Raw genomic sequence first — 17,039 nt, 5'->3', positions numbered from 1 at the left:
TGTTCTGCGAGGGCAGGCTTTCCTTGATGCAAAGCAGTCTCTCAGCCCCTAATTATGGCTTGGAGGATTCTCTCTTTCTCCCCCACCCCTTTAGGCGGGAGGTGGCTTGCGGTGGCTGGATCCCGCTTTCAAAAAGCCTTTCATGTCAGAGCTGATGTTTTTGCAAGTGCCTGGCCTTGGCTCATGCCAAGAAAGCAAAGCGCCAACCCCTTTTCTGTCTGGACAGGAAATATTTTTTGAGTAATACATCCCCCTGTATGGCAATAAATTCCTTGATGGAAGAGAGGAGGAACTGATTTTCCTTAGCCTGGAGGTTTGCTGACTTTTAACGTTTGGAGTCCAAGGGGAATGAAGGAGGGGGGTGCTTGGGAGCTAAAAGGTTTAACCTTAAAGGCAAGGAGAAAATGAAAGAGGGAGGGAGGGAGGGAGATGGTGGCTCCCTCCCCAAACTCATCTTTGTCCGCACAGTGTCTGTAGCCAGAAGAGCTGATGAGGCTTTTGTCAAAAGCAGGATTGGATTGAAGGCACTGCTGGGGGAGCAAGGGCCATAGCTTGGGGGTAGAGCATCTGCCCCACATGAAGGAGGTCCCAGTTCAATCCCCAGGTAGGATTGGGAGAGAGACTCCCTCTCTGAAATCCTGGAGAGCTGCTGCCAGTCTGTGTAAGCAGCACTGAGCCAGATGGAGCCAATGCTCTGACTTAGGATGAGGCAGAGTCTTACGTTCCTTATCTCTATCTGTCGAGAGACTTGCTTGTCAAAATATACCTTGAACTTGGCGTTAGCGCATCCGAACACACTTGGCTCCCCAATGGCAAACAAGCAGGGCACGCGTTTTCCATCGCCTTTTGAAAGAAGGCCTTGAGAAGAAATTAAATGAAAGGGTCCCGTCCCCCTCCTGCCACCTTGCAAAAGAGGCCCCGTTTATTGGTCATGAAATCCTACCCGTGTCAGAATTATAATTTCCCATCTGGAAAAAAATGGCCTTTGATAAATGGAACTTTGCAGATCCCATTGCCTGTTCCTCTCCCGGAGAGAGTAAATTTCCTCCTCCTGCTGCTAATAAATTGATTTCCTGCCCATCATCCCCCATGCCTCTCCCTATTTACTTATTTATTTATTTTTGTATATAAAAAACTTGAGTTCATTTGAGAGTGGGACCCATTTGACACCTTCTTATCTTGGCTTCTCCAGCTTCTCTTTGCTGAAGAAAATAGGAAATCATTCAGAATAAAAGGACAGAGGTTTGCACTCTGCAATTTGACTAAAGGAGGAAATCGGTTTTGTAAAGGAGTTCCCAAATGCCTCCTGTCCCCCACCCCCTAAATAGTCCAAACAAAAGTTCATAGCATGTGTCCTCTTTCCTCTCAGGTGTTCTTTCCCCTCAATAATTTATTTCTTAAATGGTGTTGGGGAGCATGCTACTAAAAGTCAATATGACTCTGAGCGCAATGTTGGACGGAATATCTGTTTTGTGTTGTGTTGTGATTTGCAAACATCCCGAGCAACCTCAGCAGTGGTATTGAGAAAGGGTTTCTGCCAGAGACTGCGGGAGTCTTCCATAGATAAATGGTGTTTTTCTTAATTATTTGCTGTCATCGCAAACATGAGGGAACTCTTTACCCCCCCCACCTGCCGAAGTAGGGTGGATGTGTTAAAGACAAGTTACCTTCTGCATCCAAAGGATCAAAATACTGTAACATAGCGGTTATGATAATAAACCTTCCTTTAAACTATTGAAAGTTGCAAATTAAATAGGGGAGGAATGAGCACACAACATGCACTCAAAGCATTGCTTTGGATCTCTGGGGGAGAGCTGGATTCGAACGCATGGCAGCAGGTGAAGCCAGTGTGGAAAGCTATTCTTCTGCGTTGCAGATCCGGTTGAATGGCAAGGTTAGGAAAGCAATGAGGAACCTCTCAAATTGGGTGAAACTGGGTGACTCCTCTGCTCTTGAAGGCAAACTTCTCTCGGGTTGATTTGCTTGGCTGTTCTGCAGGATGAATCTGTCTGCAGGTAATACACCCAACATTTGTAATGGGGGTTGGAATGTATTTTGTATTGCTGTGTCCTAAACACAAGGAGTTTTAATCTGCTGAAATCACTTCAGAATACTGAGACTAAAGCCTTAAAAACAACAAGACACCAAGAATTACCAGTAAATAAAAACATTTTTGGTCTTTTCGGTCGGCTTTTCAATGATAAAGGATGCAGTTTTGTGTAAATTTATTTCAGTGTAATCCCTGTTAGAACTTACCTATAAGTTAACATGTGTAGGGTCAGCTGTAGAAGCAAGTAGCTAGTATCCCTGATGTTCACAAATGTATGAGTGTGGCTTTAATTTCTTCATACGCTACATATTAACGTTCAATTTAACTTACCATTTATCCATTGTTTGCAGACGCATAGAGCACAAATAGCTGGCTTTTGTCGAGTTCTTAATTTGTTTTTCACATGCACAAAGCTTTCTCTTTCTCTCACACTAATTGCTAGCAGGAAATCTTAATGGCTGGAATGGCATCTTTTCCCACTCATGAAAGCAATTTCCTGTGAGCATATAGATGGTGGATCTTGACTGCAGCTATGCTTGTGAATCTCTTAGGCTTTGGAACGTAATCTGGCGGCCACAGAAGCCGTTAAATCTGAGCCCCACAATATACTACTACCTGACATATTTTGCATTAGTAAAAGTGTTCCATGAGTGAAAGAAGAGGGTTCAAATGAGAAGGCAATTGTGAATTACAAGACTGGTTAGAAAGAGAGACTATATTCCTGTGGCTACAACAGTGGGAGCCTGCCGTTTGGTGTGTACGCTTATTCTACTGAAGAGAGCGGGACTCACTTTCAGAAAACATGCATAGGATTGCACTATGACAGGGCTAGTCAATGTGCTGTCTGGATTCCAACTCTCACCAGTCCCAAGCAACATGGCTAATGGTCAGCGATGCTGGTTGTGGCTGAAGCTGCTGGGAATTATAGTCAAAACATTTACTGAGCACCAGGTTGGGGAAGACTGTGCTAACAAATTAGCTGGATACCTGTTGTTTGGCAAAATATCCTAAAACGTGTGCGTTTGCTTATCAATTTGCATAGATTTGCTCAATGGAGACTGCTTTTCTCTTTTTATTATTGGGGGGGGGGTTGCTTTTCAGGAAGTCTTTAGAGAGATTTAAGAGGTGAGATTAGTGTTCAGGTGGCTTCTAGTCTGCTTGTATAATGTCGAACAGCAAATGAGCTCTCTTGTAAACAAAGCTCTGGAATGGCTGATTAAAACCATTTGTATTTTATTTCAAATTTGGCATCATGACTAAGAAACACACGCAATAGCATTTTTATTGTTATAATAGTAGTTATCAATTCAACTGAGAAAAGTGGGTTTTCATCCTGCTTATTTTGACCAAGATTAATGCATCATTGAGATGGTGGCAACTGTTTGCGGTTTGGTCTGATAAAACATCCCACGGCAGTGATGTGATGTGCAGACGTTCTGAAATGTTCCAAGTTTGGTTAATGAACAGGTACTAAGGCAGAGATGGGAAAGCCATTGCTTTCCTATCCTTGGCCTAAGATGTCTTAAAGGAAGTCAAGGAGTTTGTATGGAGAACCCGTTGTGGTTGTTTGTGAGATCAGATTATCATCGGCGTGGAAATTTAAATCTGCGCTCAGTTGTGAGCAGGCTAAACATGCCTCTGTCTAACCTACTTCAGAGGGTGTGCCTTCAGATGGATAGCTTCCTGTATGCCTTCTCAGGTCTGCTTGGAGGGAACGGGATACAAATGATTATTGCCATATCTCTCTCGGATTGCAATGTGGTTTGTAATTGCTTAGAGTTCGTATTGTATTGAGAAAACACACACACACACACAATATATATGTTTGTGTGTGCGTGCATGTTGCTGCTGATTTGAATATGCAACAATTAAAAACAGACCTGCAGAAATATTCAGCGTTCTCTCCCTAAACCCCAGAAAACACTGCCAGATCTACTGTAGGAATTAAGACATGGCCAAATAGCACCATCTTCTGGGCATTTAGGGTTTGAGATCCATATTTCACTCTCCTCCACCAAAATTTATTTCTGTCCATAGCTGTTAATTTCCCCCTTTTCTTGCGAGGAATCCTATTCGGAATAAGGGAATTTCCATTAAAAAAAGGGAAACGTTGAAAGCTATGTTTCTGTCTGTGACTTAAAATCTCCTTTTTGTGCCCTTGAAGTGTAAAACAATAAATATCTCCCCCCTACACTACCTTCATGTTGGTATATACTTGACTTAACGATCTAATGTGTATTTCTTTTCCATTGTTTTTTAGGTCTCCGACTCCAGTTCTGAAAAGTTGTTCAACACTGTTGCAAACAAAGGTAAGAGTATAATCTTCCCAGATCTGACTCCAGGCCTGCCTGCCTGCCTGCTGCATCACATCTTTGTATGTGCAGTCACAAATTAAACCAAAGGTTTTGTGCTCAGAATCTCCAGTATTTCCTGAGACTCTCCCAGCTGTTTGATATTTTTGAGCTATTCTGCCGAAAAAGTATTTTTTTAAAAAATGTTAGAAATCTACACAACACACCAGCACCACACATATATTTTAAACATGATGGTACCACTATAACAGTCATGGCTCCCGCCCAAAAAAAGGCATCATGGGAGCTGTAGTGTTATTAGGAGGCACCTAATTCCCCTCATAGAGCTGCAATTCCCAGAGTTTCCTGGGAAGAGGGATTGCTAAACCACTCTGGGAATTGCAGTTCTGTGAGAGAAATTGGGGGTCTCCTAGAAACTCAGCACCCTTAAGAAACTACAGTTCCCAGCTGTGACTGTTAAAGTGGGTATCATAGTGCTTTTAATGTATGGTGTGCTTAAAACCTTTCATAAATTATATCTGGATGGCCAGGCATGAATTCATAATATATTCAAAAACAGCATTAAAAAGGCTTCAGTTTTGAGCTCATTTCAATAACGTGTCGATTCGGGGAATGTTTAAATATGCTTTGCCTCTTGATCAGCTTGTGTGATGGATAGAGAATTATGAATAGCCAGTTTGTAGGGCAGGCAGTTACTGTTACATGATACCTGGAATGTGCGTGGCAGCAGTTGTTACCTGCATCTTTGTCTGGTGGGATCAGTCAATAAGAGGCAGACAGAAACATAGTTTTAACAAATTCCATTAATTCCTTCCAAATGTTTGTGTTTATAATGGAGATCATAGCAAGCATTGCAGTGGTGCTTTGTGGGGTCGGAATTTTGCATGCAGTGTTCTGATTTTTGATTATGATAGTATGGAGGCTGGTAAGTTGGTTAATTCATGTGGTGAGACGCCTTTTAACCTCTGGTTTTCTCATCTCTCGTGGATTTTGTTGAGCCAACGAAGTAGCGTAGAGAGGGCATTCTTTCGCAGAGTATTGTATCCTGGAAAAGTCTGGCAGCCTTTGTAGAGGTGGGGCTGCATCTTAATGGTGGAATGCTTTGCTTGATCCCTAGTAGCTCCAGTTTAAAAGGTTCAGGTGATGGGAAGGGCCCTTCCACATGAAACAAAACACAGGAGAGCTGTGGGCAGTCGAAGCAGACAAGATGCCCATAATCTACTCTAGGTGAACCAGTGACCTGTCTCAGTAGAAAGTGGATTCATACCTTGAGATGCCTATACAGGCAATGCCAGGAACAGCAAATGCACAATTTATTTAAGGGCAGAATAAGCTTAGTTTATATACTTAAAACTGCCGAAGCCATGCGGAAACACCTTATTCTTTTTGGCCAGAAGTTCCTCTTCTTCACCTTTAACTTTGGGCAGGTCATGCTTCATCATATCATCCTCTCAGATAGCCCTAAACTGCTCTTGGATTTGAACCTGTTAGTTACTGAACTAGGGCAGAAGCATAAATGAATGATCATTGTATAGTAGATAAGAACTAGTCACTCCTACAGAGAAACTGCCACCGATACAGGATGTAAACAAGGAGCAATGCATGTGTTGTGCTCATTTGACATTATTATTATTATTATTATTATTATTATTATTATTATTAGTGGGGTGTCTGATGGGGAATTTGCGCAGTTGCAAGATCTGCTTGAACAAAACACTGGGCTTTCATTGCTCTTGTGTTGAAGGACTTTGTCCATAAATTTTAAGCAAAATGTCGTTTCTTTGCAAAATGGTACAAAAATGTACTTTGGGTTATTGGTGTGTGTGAGTGTTGAAAAATGTAATTATAACCCTTCAGCTATCACAGACCTTGAAAACCATAACACAACCACAGATATTTCTTATCTTTATATTTGGGGGTGATGGGGATTGGGGGTGATGGGGATTGCAGTTAAAAACATCCTGGTGTTCATGTGCAGACTGGTGTAGAGTCTTATTGTCTTACTGCATATATATATATATATATATATATATATATATATATATATATATAACATTCTGTAATTTGTGACCATGAGCTATTTGGGCTTTTTCAACACATACACCACTTGCTTCTGAGGTGATTTGTAAATATTTCTGTGCAACAGAGCACATGGTCTTAATTGCAGTCGCTCTTATCTCATGGCTCATATGTCAGCCTTTTCAGCACTACGGTTCCTTTCTCTCCCTCCCGCTTTCACATGCCCCCCCCCAAGTCAAAAGGCCAAACCCTCTATTCAGTCATAGGTACTTGGAGATAGGAGAGGGGTCTGCAAAATTTAGCTCAGCTTATTAGCCCTAATGTTCTTGCCGATGCTCTGATTGGGGAAAGAGGCAAAGCTCAGTGGTAGAGCATCAGCCTGGCACTATTAGTATTATTTATTAAATTTCTATATTGCCCTTCATCCAAAGATCACAGAGGGCGGTTTACGATATAACCTTCCCCCCCCATACATACCATAATAATAAATAGGAACGATACCCCTCTCGCATGGATGGTTCAAGCTCTGGCATCTCCAGTTTGGACTTGAAATGTCCTCTGCCTCTACAAATGGTGTAGGAATGCAGGATTGTGCTACAAGAGTAGGTTGGCACTGCTGATGGTCATGATGACTTGGTTGGGGAAGCTTGGTCAGAACAGAAACAAAAAGGGCTTTTGGTTTCCAGAATAGCTTGAGAACCATGGATGGATGCTTGGCTGAGATCTTTCTAAATATTCCCTCTCCAAGGGAGGTGTGTGTGACACCTTCTCCATGGGGGGCTCCCTGTTTTTGGAATGCTCTCCCCAGCAAGACACACCTGGCGCCATCACTACCTGTTTTTAGACACCAGGCAACAACACTTTTATTTACACAGGCCTTTGGGTCTTCATTTTCTCCTTATGTTTTAGTGGGGTCGAGTTGTGTTGGATCTTCTTTCTTATACATATTTTTGAGAGCCTTACAGTTCTTCCTAATCTTGTTTTCGTAAGTTCCTTTGAGTTTACCTTTCGGGATGTGGGCGTGGCAAGATGAATGCTTCATTGACACGGAAACCTAATTATTTCTTGATTTAAGTCATTATCCCTCTCAAGTCTCCAATCGCAACCCTATGCATACCTCTGTAAAACTCCAATGGAATGGATGGGTCTTGCTTCCCGTCTAAAAGAAATGTGGGTTAGCAAACAGATCAGTTAGTTGTTAGGAGTATGCAAGGGGGAAAGCTTTTTATTTTAACACTGTCACCTTCTACTATTTAGATACTGGTCTTCTGGTGCTATTATATGTGATCCATATTTCTTACCGGCATATTTTTAAAGAGTGACTAAGTTGTGATGGATTTATTTTATTTTATTTTTTGTTCTCGTACGTGATTCATACTGCTTACTGGCTTATTTTTAATGTGTAGCTTGTGTTTTGTGATGGATTATTCTGTGTGCACTCCCGCCGCCCCCCGCCCCGGCCAGTGTCTCTCTCTAGCCTTAGGAATAGATGCAAGGCTTAATGCTCAAGCCCACTCATTAGGTCTGTGATCCTCTTGGCAATTACGCTGCTCCTTCTGAAATGACTTTGATGTATATTGAATTATATCTATTTTTAATTGCATAATGGAGCACTGGTCCTGTTTCATGTATTAGCATCCCTTTGAAGTTCTGAACTAAGGGATTTTCCCCTCCCTACCCCTTTTTAGAGGGATGGGGGAGATAGAGGGGGGGGAAGCTAAATAGATTTATTTGTCTTGGCATACACAGATGAGCTTCTTCTTACATTGAGAAGAGGTCAAAATCGGGGATGGCAAGTGGGGTGGGTGGGAAGGCTGTATTTGTTCAAACAGGTCAAATCTCCCCACTCTATGCCCCCCAGTAAACATGGTGAGTGCATCTCTATTTTGCTAATGCCTTCTTTTGAGTGTGGAATGCAAGGATGCCTGATCTTGAGAAAGGAGTCAAACAGAAATGGAAGCCACATTTCGGAGGAAGAGACAGTGACTAGGAAGAAGGCGCTACTCTCCTTCAGATGAGGAACAGGCAGTGATGGATAGAGAGGGGGCACATTTCCCCCTTTCTCCTTTCTTCCCCCTTTCTCCTTATTCTCTCCCCCACCCCACCTCAGGTTCTTATTTTGTTTACTTACTTAGTTTGATTCATGCCATCTCTTTGTTTGTGAATGAACCTCACATTGACAGGGGAGACTTGCTTCTCCTGGGTCTTTTGGGGGTTTGTGCTGGGGTGATTTAGTTCCCATGAAAGGATTAAGGATTCCTTTGTGTCAGCCTAAAGTCAACACGAGGTCTTTCTTTGCCTTTTGCTTGGGAAGCTGTACACAAATAAGCTTCTTCTTTCTTTCTTTCTTTCTTTCTTTCTTTCTTTCTTTCTTTCTTTCTTTCTTTCTCTCTTTCTTTGCCAATGGCAGATTACGATTTTGCTCCTGATTTCCATCGAAATGGCGACTTTTCTTCTCGGCCGCCAGAATTTCCATCTTTGTGCCATTAGCTAATTCCTGTTGGGTACATGAATGACCAGGAAAGAATCCATGAAAATCCAGGTGCTTCAAAACCAGGCTGACTCCATTTTTACTACCAAGTGAGATTAAGAGGGGAGAGAGGGGCTCCCCCCTTTTTTTCAAAGCATAAGGGAACAGTTTTGTTGTAAAGGATTAGAATTCCAGCTGTCAGGAAGCAAACCCAGGGAGAGATGTGCTTCTTCTTGCCTTCCATGGGTAATTGCTTCCAGGTAGGTGTAGGGGCTTGGAATGGGGTAGATATTTGTCTTGCAGTTTTCAGCTCTCTTTCTCTCTCTTCTCCTATCCCCTATTGCACGGAGAAGCTTGCAGTTTGTGTTTGAAATTCAAGGCCTCTTTGAGTTAGCTTTTATGTCCAGAGGTAAGTAAAACAGCCACAGGAGAGATCACATTTGCTATGGGTGTTTAATGAGAGTACAAGTCTTTGTTCTTCTTCTTTTCTTGACTGATGGCTTAAGTATGCGTCTCTTTCTGCTTTAGATCATAGTAACATAAGAAATGCAGTGGTCCGTCTAACTCAGAACTGCCTACACCAGGAGTGGTGGCTAACTTTCAGGTGGTGTTGGACTGAAACATACCTAATCTATCACATATGTCCAGTGCTCAAAAGCTTAAATTGGCTATCCCTATGCTTTCTGGCCAGCTTCAAGGTTCTCATATTAATTTATAGGGCCCTTAGCAACTTAGCTCCAGGATACTTTGGGAACAAGCTTATATCCCTGCTTGGTCTTTGAGGGAGTCACTGTTAGTGGTCCCCCATGGCTCATTTCCACCAGGAGCAGTGCTACATTCAGTATTGTACATCCAGTTTTATGAATCTCCTTCCAGATGAACTGCTAGCACCTACTGAATGCCTTTTCAAAATTATTATCCCAGCAGACATTTTAACTGAAGTCTGATCTTACAATTTTAGCTGGTTTTTGTTTGCATCGTACCAAGTTTCTTGTATGCCACTTAAATACCATCGTAATTAAGTGGTATATAAATTGTCAACATAAATCACCTCCCATCATCCCTGACCAGTGGCCAAGCTGACTAGGGCGCGTCAGAGCTATCCAGCAACATCTGGGGAGCCATGAGTTAGCCATTCCTGGTGGTTGCTCACTGTGTTTGCCTCTATATAGTTCCATCCTTATTTCAGACATCGTGATACTTTGATGTATTGTGATGTTTAGCTGGTGGTACATTGTGATGTTGAAAACCAGATGTTGCCCAGCTCTACTCACTGGCAGTATCTCTCCAACATTGCAGAAGGGTCTCTGTGCTGTGCTGAAACATACCTTCCAATACCTGCAAGTTTTCTTACCTTGTTCAGCCTAAACTGCAGTACACTTCAGAATGTCTTTAGAATTTCATCAGGTGTGGGGTTTTGCTTACCAAGGTGTCCCCCCTTCCTAAGTTGAAAACAAACCCAACCTTTTCTTCACAGTGGCCAACCAGATGCATGTGAGAATCTAGAGAGGTCTTCTATCAAGTGTTTGAGATCTGTGTGTTCACTGATTTTGTTTTTAAGGGAAGTTCTTCCTTTTATCCCCACCTACAGTGTATAATCTCTGTACATTGTCTGCAGCCTTTTATACGGCTTGCCTAGTTATATTGTTGTTAATATGATTTGCTGAAGCTGTTATTCTTCTGGATTAAGGGTCACCTTGTAATAATATTATATATAGTATATTGTAATAGTAATACGTAGATAACATTATCCTCAGTACATTTAGCGGCTATGGTGCCAACTGGGAAGTCTGTCATCAGGGGCCTGCAATTCAATATGTAAAATGTAGCTTGTTCCTCTAGTCTGAACCAGAGACTTTGCATGGAAATGTGACACTTGGGGCATCCTTCAAGGTTTTGATCCAAATCATGTGGTGTCACTTTCTTTGGCGTAATTGAGTTCAAGTGCAGTGTCTCCGAAGCTGAAATAAACACCCTTCGATGTTTCAGACAGTTAAAGTGCAAAGCTCATGCATTTTAAATAAATAACTGGAGAGCAGTCTCTTAAACTGACAGCTCTGCTCTCAACTGGGTGAGGTTTTCGGTCTGTGTGCTGGGGTGCAGTTTCCCTTTGATTGAGAGCGTGTTTTGGTTGCGCTAGGGCTTTCTAAATGTTCGGCTTATGTTTACAGGAGGTTCATGTAAACTTTATGAATCCTTCTGCCCTGGTACATCAGCCATCTGTTAGCAAGATGCATATCCCAGCTGAAAGACAGAGAGCATTGTGCTGAAAGGGGGGGATCTTGTAGGGTGTGGATGTGTTTGAATACTTCTTGCTGGAGGGGGTGACTATAGGAGAAGAGGATTGTTGCCATCATGTTCTACTGGGGGCCTGCTAGAAACCTCTGTCTCACCGCTATTGGATGCTGGGCTAGATGGACGTTTGGTTTGATCCAGCAGGGCTCTTATTTGGGCTGAGGCCAAACTTGTGGGAACAGTCTAGCTCTTTTGGCTATGGTTTCAAACAGTGTTAGAAATTAGCCAGGCGCCAGGTGCATTTTGCATGAATCCAGTTGGGACCATGTAGAGATCTCTGGATGCCAGGTTGACGACTGACATCTTCGTTTTGCTGACTCCTCCAGCTTTCTTAAGCTGGCAAGCAGAAGAGCTTATTTGTTGCCTTTCTATTACACCTTTTTCTCCAAGAAGTGTATGGTACACCCCCGCCACAGTTGACCCCTGGAATGACCCTGTCAGGGAGGTTAAGAGGCTGTGACTCACTCCAAGGTCACCCAGTGAACTTCATGACTGAGGGGGGATTTGAACCCTGATCTCCCAGGTCCTAGTCTGGCACTCCAGCCATTATACCATACTGGCTTCCAAGAGTTCTGCTTTTGGCCAACTCTATAAATTAAATTGGTAGATAAATATGGGAAAGCCAAATGTCAAGGATGTGAAATATTTTCTTTTGAATTCCTTTGAACTTGTTTGATTCTGGATTGTTTTATTTGATGTTTTAATGTGTTGTAAACAGCTTTGAGATTTTTTCTGTAAAATATAAAGTGATAATAGAAACGAATAACAATAAATTTCATTGTTAGAAAAGGGTGCCTAGACATTCCATTGCGGCGACCATAACCCAGGTTTAAGGTGCCATGTTGCGCTTAGCTGATATATACAGTATCTGAATTTCTAACGCTGGTTTCAAAGTACTGGCAAATAGGAAGAGAGTCTGATGGAACAGAGTAGCCTTAATGGCAAAGGGCAGGCATTATGGGATGGAAGCCTTGGCTTCCATGTTACTTCCAACTATGGCTGCATTCGCACATGGGTTTCAGTGTGCTAGTGCTTCAGCCCTGGTTTCTGACATTCTTTTCATACTACAGTAGCTTGTTGTATTGATTTACAATACCCTCAACAATTTTGGGTCAGGATATGCCAGGGATCACCAAGATCATCTGCAGGAGGATTGTTGATCACTTTCCAAGCTAGTAAGGTTCATTTGATATATAAAAAAACTGAGCCTTTAGTGGCATTAACCCAATATTGTGAAATGCTCTGCCAACAGAGATTCAACAGTCACCTTCTGTTTCAGATTTAAAATGCCACAGTGGTTAATTGATATGTGTTTTCAATGGTCTATAAATATGTTTTTATAAATAGATACATAGAATATTCATATATGCATACTTTAGTATTAGCAATTTTGTACATGTTACTTGAAGCTACTAACATGAGTTTGAGCAAACTGTGGGAGGCAGTGGAAGACAGGAGTGCCTGGTGTGCTCTGGTCCATGGGGGTCACAAAGAGTTGGACATGACTAAATGAGTAAACAACAACAACAACATCACGTTACTTGTTTGGAGAAGTATGGATTTTGACGGGTGGCTGTATTCCAACCCTGGAATGTGTGAATAGGGTAAACTTCCTTTAACTACAAACTTAATTGAACCTCTCCCTGCACCCACAATCCTTATTCATGACCTTCTCCTGAAAAGACTGCAGTGGATCTCTCAACCTAGCAAATTGCTGTCCTCTCTATCCATTTCACAAAGGTTTTATTTCATCTAGTTTCATGACTGGGCATCCATTGTGAGCTCTCTCATTCTCTCTCTTTGTGTTTTAAACTGTGTCCTCTTCCCATGCTGAATTCCTCAACTTTGGAAGCTAGCCACTTGGCCAAACACACTCAGGAATTGCCAGATGGACTCAAACAGGTTTTTGTTGCAAACTCCCCCCCCCCACCTTCTTGCTTGTTGACATCTTCTTTTTGCCATCAAAGAGACCATCCTGGATTGTTGCGCTTTTGAGAACTGTGCGGCCTGGAAGCCAGAGAAACTCGAGAGCTCTGTGGCTCAGCTTCACAAACGCCAAATTCTCTTGGAATGGTAGCTGAAGTCCAAAATGCCTTGGCAACGGCACTGTCGGAAAAAGAGGTCAACTGGAAAGCCAGAAGACCTTAGCCAAACAAATTGCTAGTTAGGACTTGCAAGGATAACCGGTGGTTAGCAATGCTCAGGTGGAGTGCGATTATTTCCTCAATGTAACTTAAGAAGCTTTTCCTTTGATTTGCTTCTGTGCCTTGAGGGTTGTGAATGAACGAAGGTCAGAGAGGCTTTAATTGTGTCACACAGATGACTGGCCCTTCGGTGGCAGGGCAAATGACTTTGCATGGAAGTAGCGCCAGCGACGTTGCCAGTTAAAGGGAGCAGGTGATATGAAAGACCTCTGTCCCAGGACTTGGAGAGTCATGGGGAAAGGGCCATGGCCCAGTGGTAGAACATCTACCTAGGATGCAGGTGATCCCAGATTCAATCCCCAGCATCCTCAGCTATGGCTGGGAGAGACCCAAGCCTAAAATCCTGGAGAGCCTCTGCCAGTGCAGACATTACTAAGCTAGATGGACCAATGGTCTGACTCTGTATAAAGCAGCTTTCTGTATTCATACATTCACTGTCAATCAGGTTAGGGTAGCCTTCTCCAAACTGGTGTCTATTGCTTTCATCAGCCCCAGGCACCACTGCCAGTGCTCTGGGACAATGGGAGTCAAACAACATCTGAAGAGCACCAAGTTGGGAAAAGTTAGAGAAGGCAATATAGTGGGGTAGGAGAGCTTAAAAAAAAAAAATCACATCTGGCAACCAATGGACCTTGGGTTTCAGATAATATATGGATAGATGAGTCTTAAAAGCCCAGGACACAATTTTTCACAGTCCTCTAGCAGCTATGGTGCTACCAGAAACCATTTAGCATTTAGTGCTAACTCTGGAAGCTTGTACTCGATTCTGACCAAACTAAGCCTCCTAGAGCAAAATATACATCAGGACATGCCCCTTTGGCTGCTGCGTGAGCTAGGAGATCCATGGGGCACAAATGCGATTGGATATTCTGTTTTGGCGCCCTGAACCCAGGTTCCAGGCACCATTCGGCCCCTAGCATTCCTGTCCCAGTTTTGAACACTGTGTTAAAGCCACTTCTGGGAATCTAGTGGAAGTTTAGGGCTCATTTCTAGGTTAATTGTGAGAGAAAAGGTTGCAACTTCCTTAACTTGGAAAATCATGGGAATTTTGTATTGATGATAGTTTGGTTTTTTATTTATTAAATTTCTATACCACCCTTCGTCCGAGGACCACAGGGCAGTTTACAATATAAAAACACAAAAATACATAACATAATAACAAATGAAAACACCCCCCCCCCCAGTTTAAAAGGTTGTAGGTTGTTTAATTAGCCAAGGCCTGGGAGAAGAGGACTATTTTTGTGCTAGAAGTTCTGACCACTGAAAATTCTGCTCTGCTGCCCCCCGCTTTCCCTGGTTCCTGAAATTTGTGCTACGAGAACCAAAAACTTCATTTCTTCAAAACAAATGATTCCAAATGCTAGATTCTATGCTTAGTAGGGAGGGGGAAATCTGTCATTTTCAGCTCTCTGATTCTCAATTTTCTAAGGTTCAGTTCAGTTCCCTGCAACAATTTGTGATTTTTTTTTAATCCTCGTGAAAATTCAATAGGATTTTAGTGTGATTTCCCTCCCCCCCCCGAATGATCACATGTTTTAGTATGAAATTTTGGCTAATAATAATATACACTTTCTTGCAATCAATTTCCCCTAATACAATGAATTCTTTATGTTTTGGTTTTTCTAGCAATATATCCATTGTTGTGCCTTCTCCCCCCTGCCCAATATATTCATTTTTGCCAATAATGTTTGGCTGTGCATACAATTCATATCAGTGCACATTTCAAAGGAGAGATGTGTTTCATTTTGCATATTGGTACAAGAAACGAGAATTCGGTTGATTCTCATTAAAATGCTAACCAAATGGAACTTCTCCTCCCATTCCTAGTGCTCAGTGCTGAATTATGCGCTTGTAGGGGCTCCTTGTATTACAGATCATTTTGTTTTGACTTTAATTTCTCAGCACTGCTAAAAAGAGTTACTTCCTGGGGAGCGGGCAGTGGAGGCTAGTCCATTGCGGGTCCTTCTCTACCAACCTCGGCCTGCCCTCAACCAGCCCTCACTTGTCTCCCATCTTACTTGCAAACCCACTCAGGAGGTAACTGAACATGTCAGCTGCCCTTTCAGTTTCAATGTATAAGTCAGCAGGGAGAAGGATGGGGACAAAACTAGAATTAGCCAGCTCTTCCTGATGTCAGCTCTGGCTCCACTATTGGGTGGACTTTCTGCTTTCTGCCCCATCACTCCAATGGGCAGCATCCACCACTGGTGGAGGGATCGTACTGTGAAGTATCAACAAGGGATGGACCTTACAGTTTGGCAAGCATGGAGCAAGGGGAGTATTGGGGTGCCTGAGCATCTGTATCTAGGAACCTGCTCTCTGCGAGTAGACTTCCTGCACAATTGTAAATCATCTTAAGCTGACGTGGGATTTGAGATGCTACCTGGGCCCTAATAAACACTGATTCAATCAGGGCTGATGTAGATGGATACCTGATAGGCCATTCTTGCTATGATAGCCACTGTTCGGGGATGATGGTAGTTGTAGTTGAACATCACCAAGAAGGCTACAGGTTGCTCATCCCTGCTGTACAGAATTGTGACCTTGATAGAGAAGTAAGAAAACTCTTATCTGTGAATTGCTGTCAAAATAATAAGATATTTGGGTCTTCTCTGCCTTGGTAGTAGTACAACATTTAGTTGTGTGTGTGTGTGTGTGTGTGTGTGTGTGTGTGTGTTTATGTATCTATACTACCATGAAGATCTTGTGAGAAATGGATGTTGTGATATCTGTTCTGATTTCTTAAGAATTTGAGCCTGTTGATTTTAGCCAAGTCGGTCTAATCTACTGCCAGCTCAAAAAAAATTGGTAATATTTACTAATGCATAATTTTTTATCTGTCCTGACGGCAGTGTTTATTTAAGAGATTAAGCTTTTATTTAACTTTCTCAGGAAAGACTTATCAACACCAGATTTTGTGTCTGTCTGTACAAAGTATAAACATTCTGAAAGCCTAGCTCGAAACATGATTGATTTATCAGGGTGCATCCAGATGGCAATTCCCCAAGTGGCTAATTCAGAGCTGTAGCACTGACAGGATGAGAATTATCTTGGAGAGCGGAGGACATCTTGCTCTTGGGCCTAGTAGACCTCCTCCCCTTCATAAACCCACAAGGATTTCCTGTCCAGGTCCCAGTGAAGAGCCTATGAGACAGGATGGAGCAAAGCAGGCTAAAGGTTGCCGTGCCCTCATGGACTCCTAATTTGCCTTCCTGCTAGTGAAATTCCTGGCTGGCTGCTGTTTAAAAGCAACTGTCAACTGCCCCGTGATGTTGTGATGAAGGATGCTGGTGGCGCTGTGGCTAAACCACTGAGCCTCTTGGGCTTGCTGGTTGGAAGGTCGGTGGTTCGAATCCCTGTGAAGGGGTGAGCTCCCGTTGCTCTGTCCCAGGTTCTGCCAACTTAGCAGTTCAAAAGCACGCCAGTGCAAGTAGATAAATAGGTACCACTGTGGCGGGAAGGTAAATGGCATTTCTATGTGCTCTAGTTTCCATCACAGTGTTTTGTTGCACTAGAAGTGATTTAGTCATGGTGGCCACATGATCCAGAAAGCTGTCTGTGGACGAACGCCGGCTCCCTCGGCCTGAGAGTGAGATGAGCGCCGCAACCCCATAGTCGCCTTTGACTGGACTTAACCATCCAGGGGTCCTTTACCTTTTACTTTTTTAAATGTAAATCTAAACCTAAAC

At 42.7% G+C, this 17,039-nt stretch overlaps 1 protein-coding gene across 5 annotated transcripts in view; it reads left to right on the top strand.

Annotated features, from left to right (window-relative positions):
* Positions 1 to 17,039, top strand: part of AUTS2 (activator of transcription and developmental regulator AUTS2) — a 689,755-nt gene that overhangs the window by 624,254 nt on the left and 48,462 nt on the right. For all 5 annotated transcript variants that reach the window (XM_080982807.1, XM_080982806.1, XM_080982805.1 and 2 more), the window contains one exon: positions 4,311 to 4,359. In XM_080982807.1, coding sequence (XP_080838933.1) covers positions 4,311 to 4,359 — 49 coding nt within the window. The remainder of the gene's footprint in view (positions 1 to 4,310; positions 4,360 to 17,039) is intronic.

Source organism: Podarcis pityusensis (genome assembly GCF_964106645.2).
Source record: "Podarcis pityusensis genome assembly, chromosome: 15".
Taxonomy (NCBI): domain Eukaryota; kingdom Metazoa; phylum Chordata; class Lepidosauria; order Squamata; family Lacertidae; genus Podarcis; species Podarcis pityusensis.
Note: the sequence above shows the minus strand (reverse complement) of the source record. Positions and strands in the feature narration are given on the sequence as shown.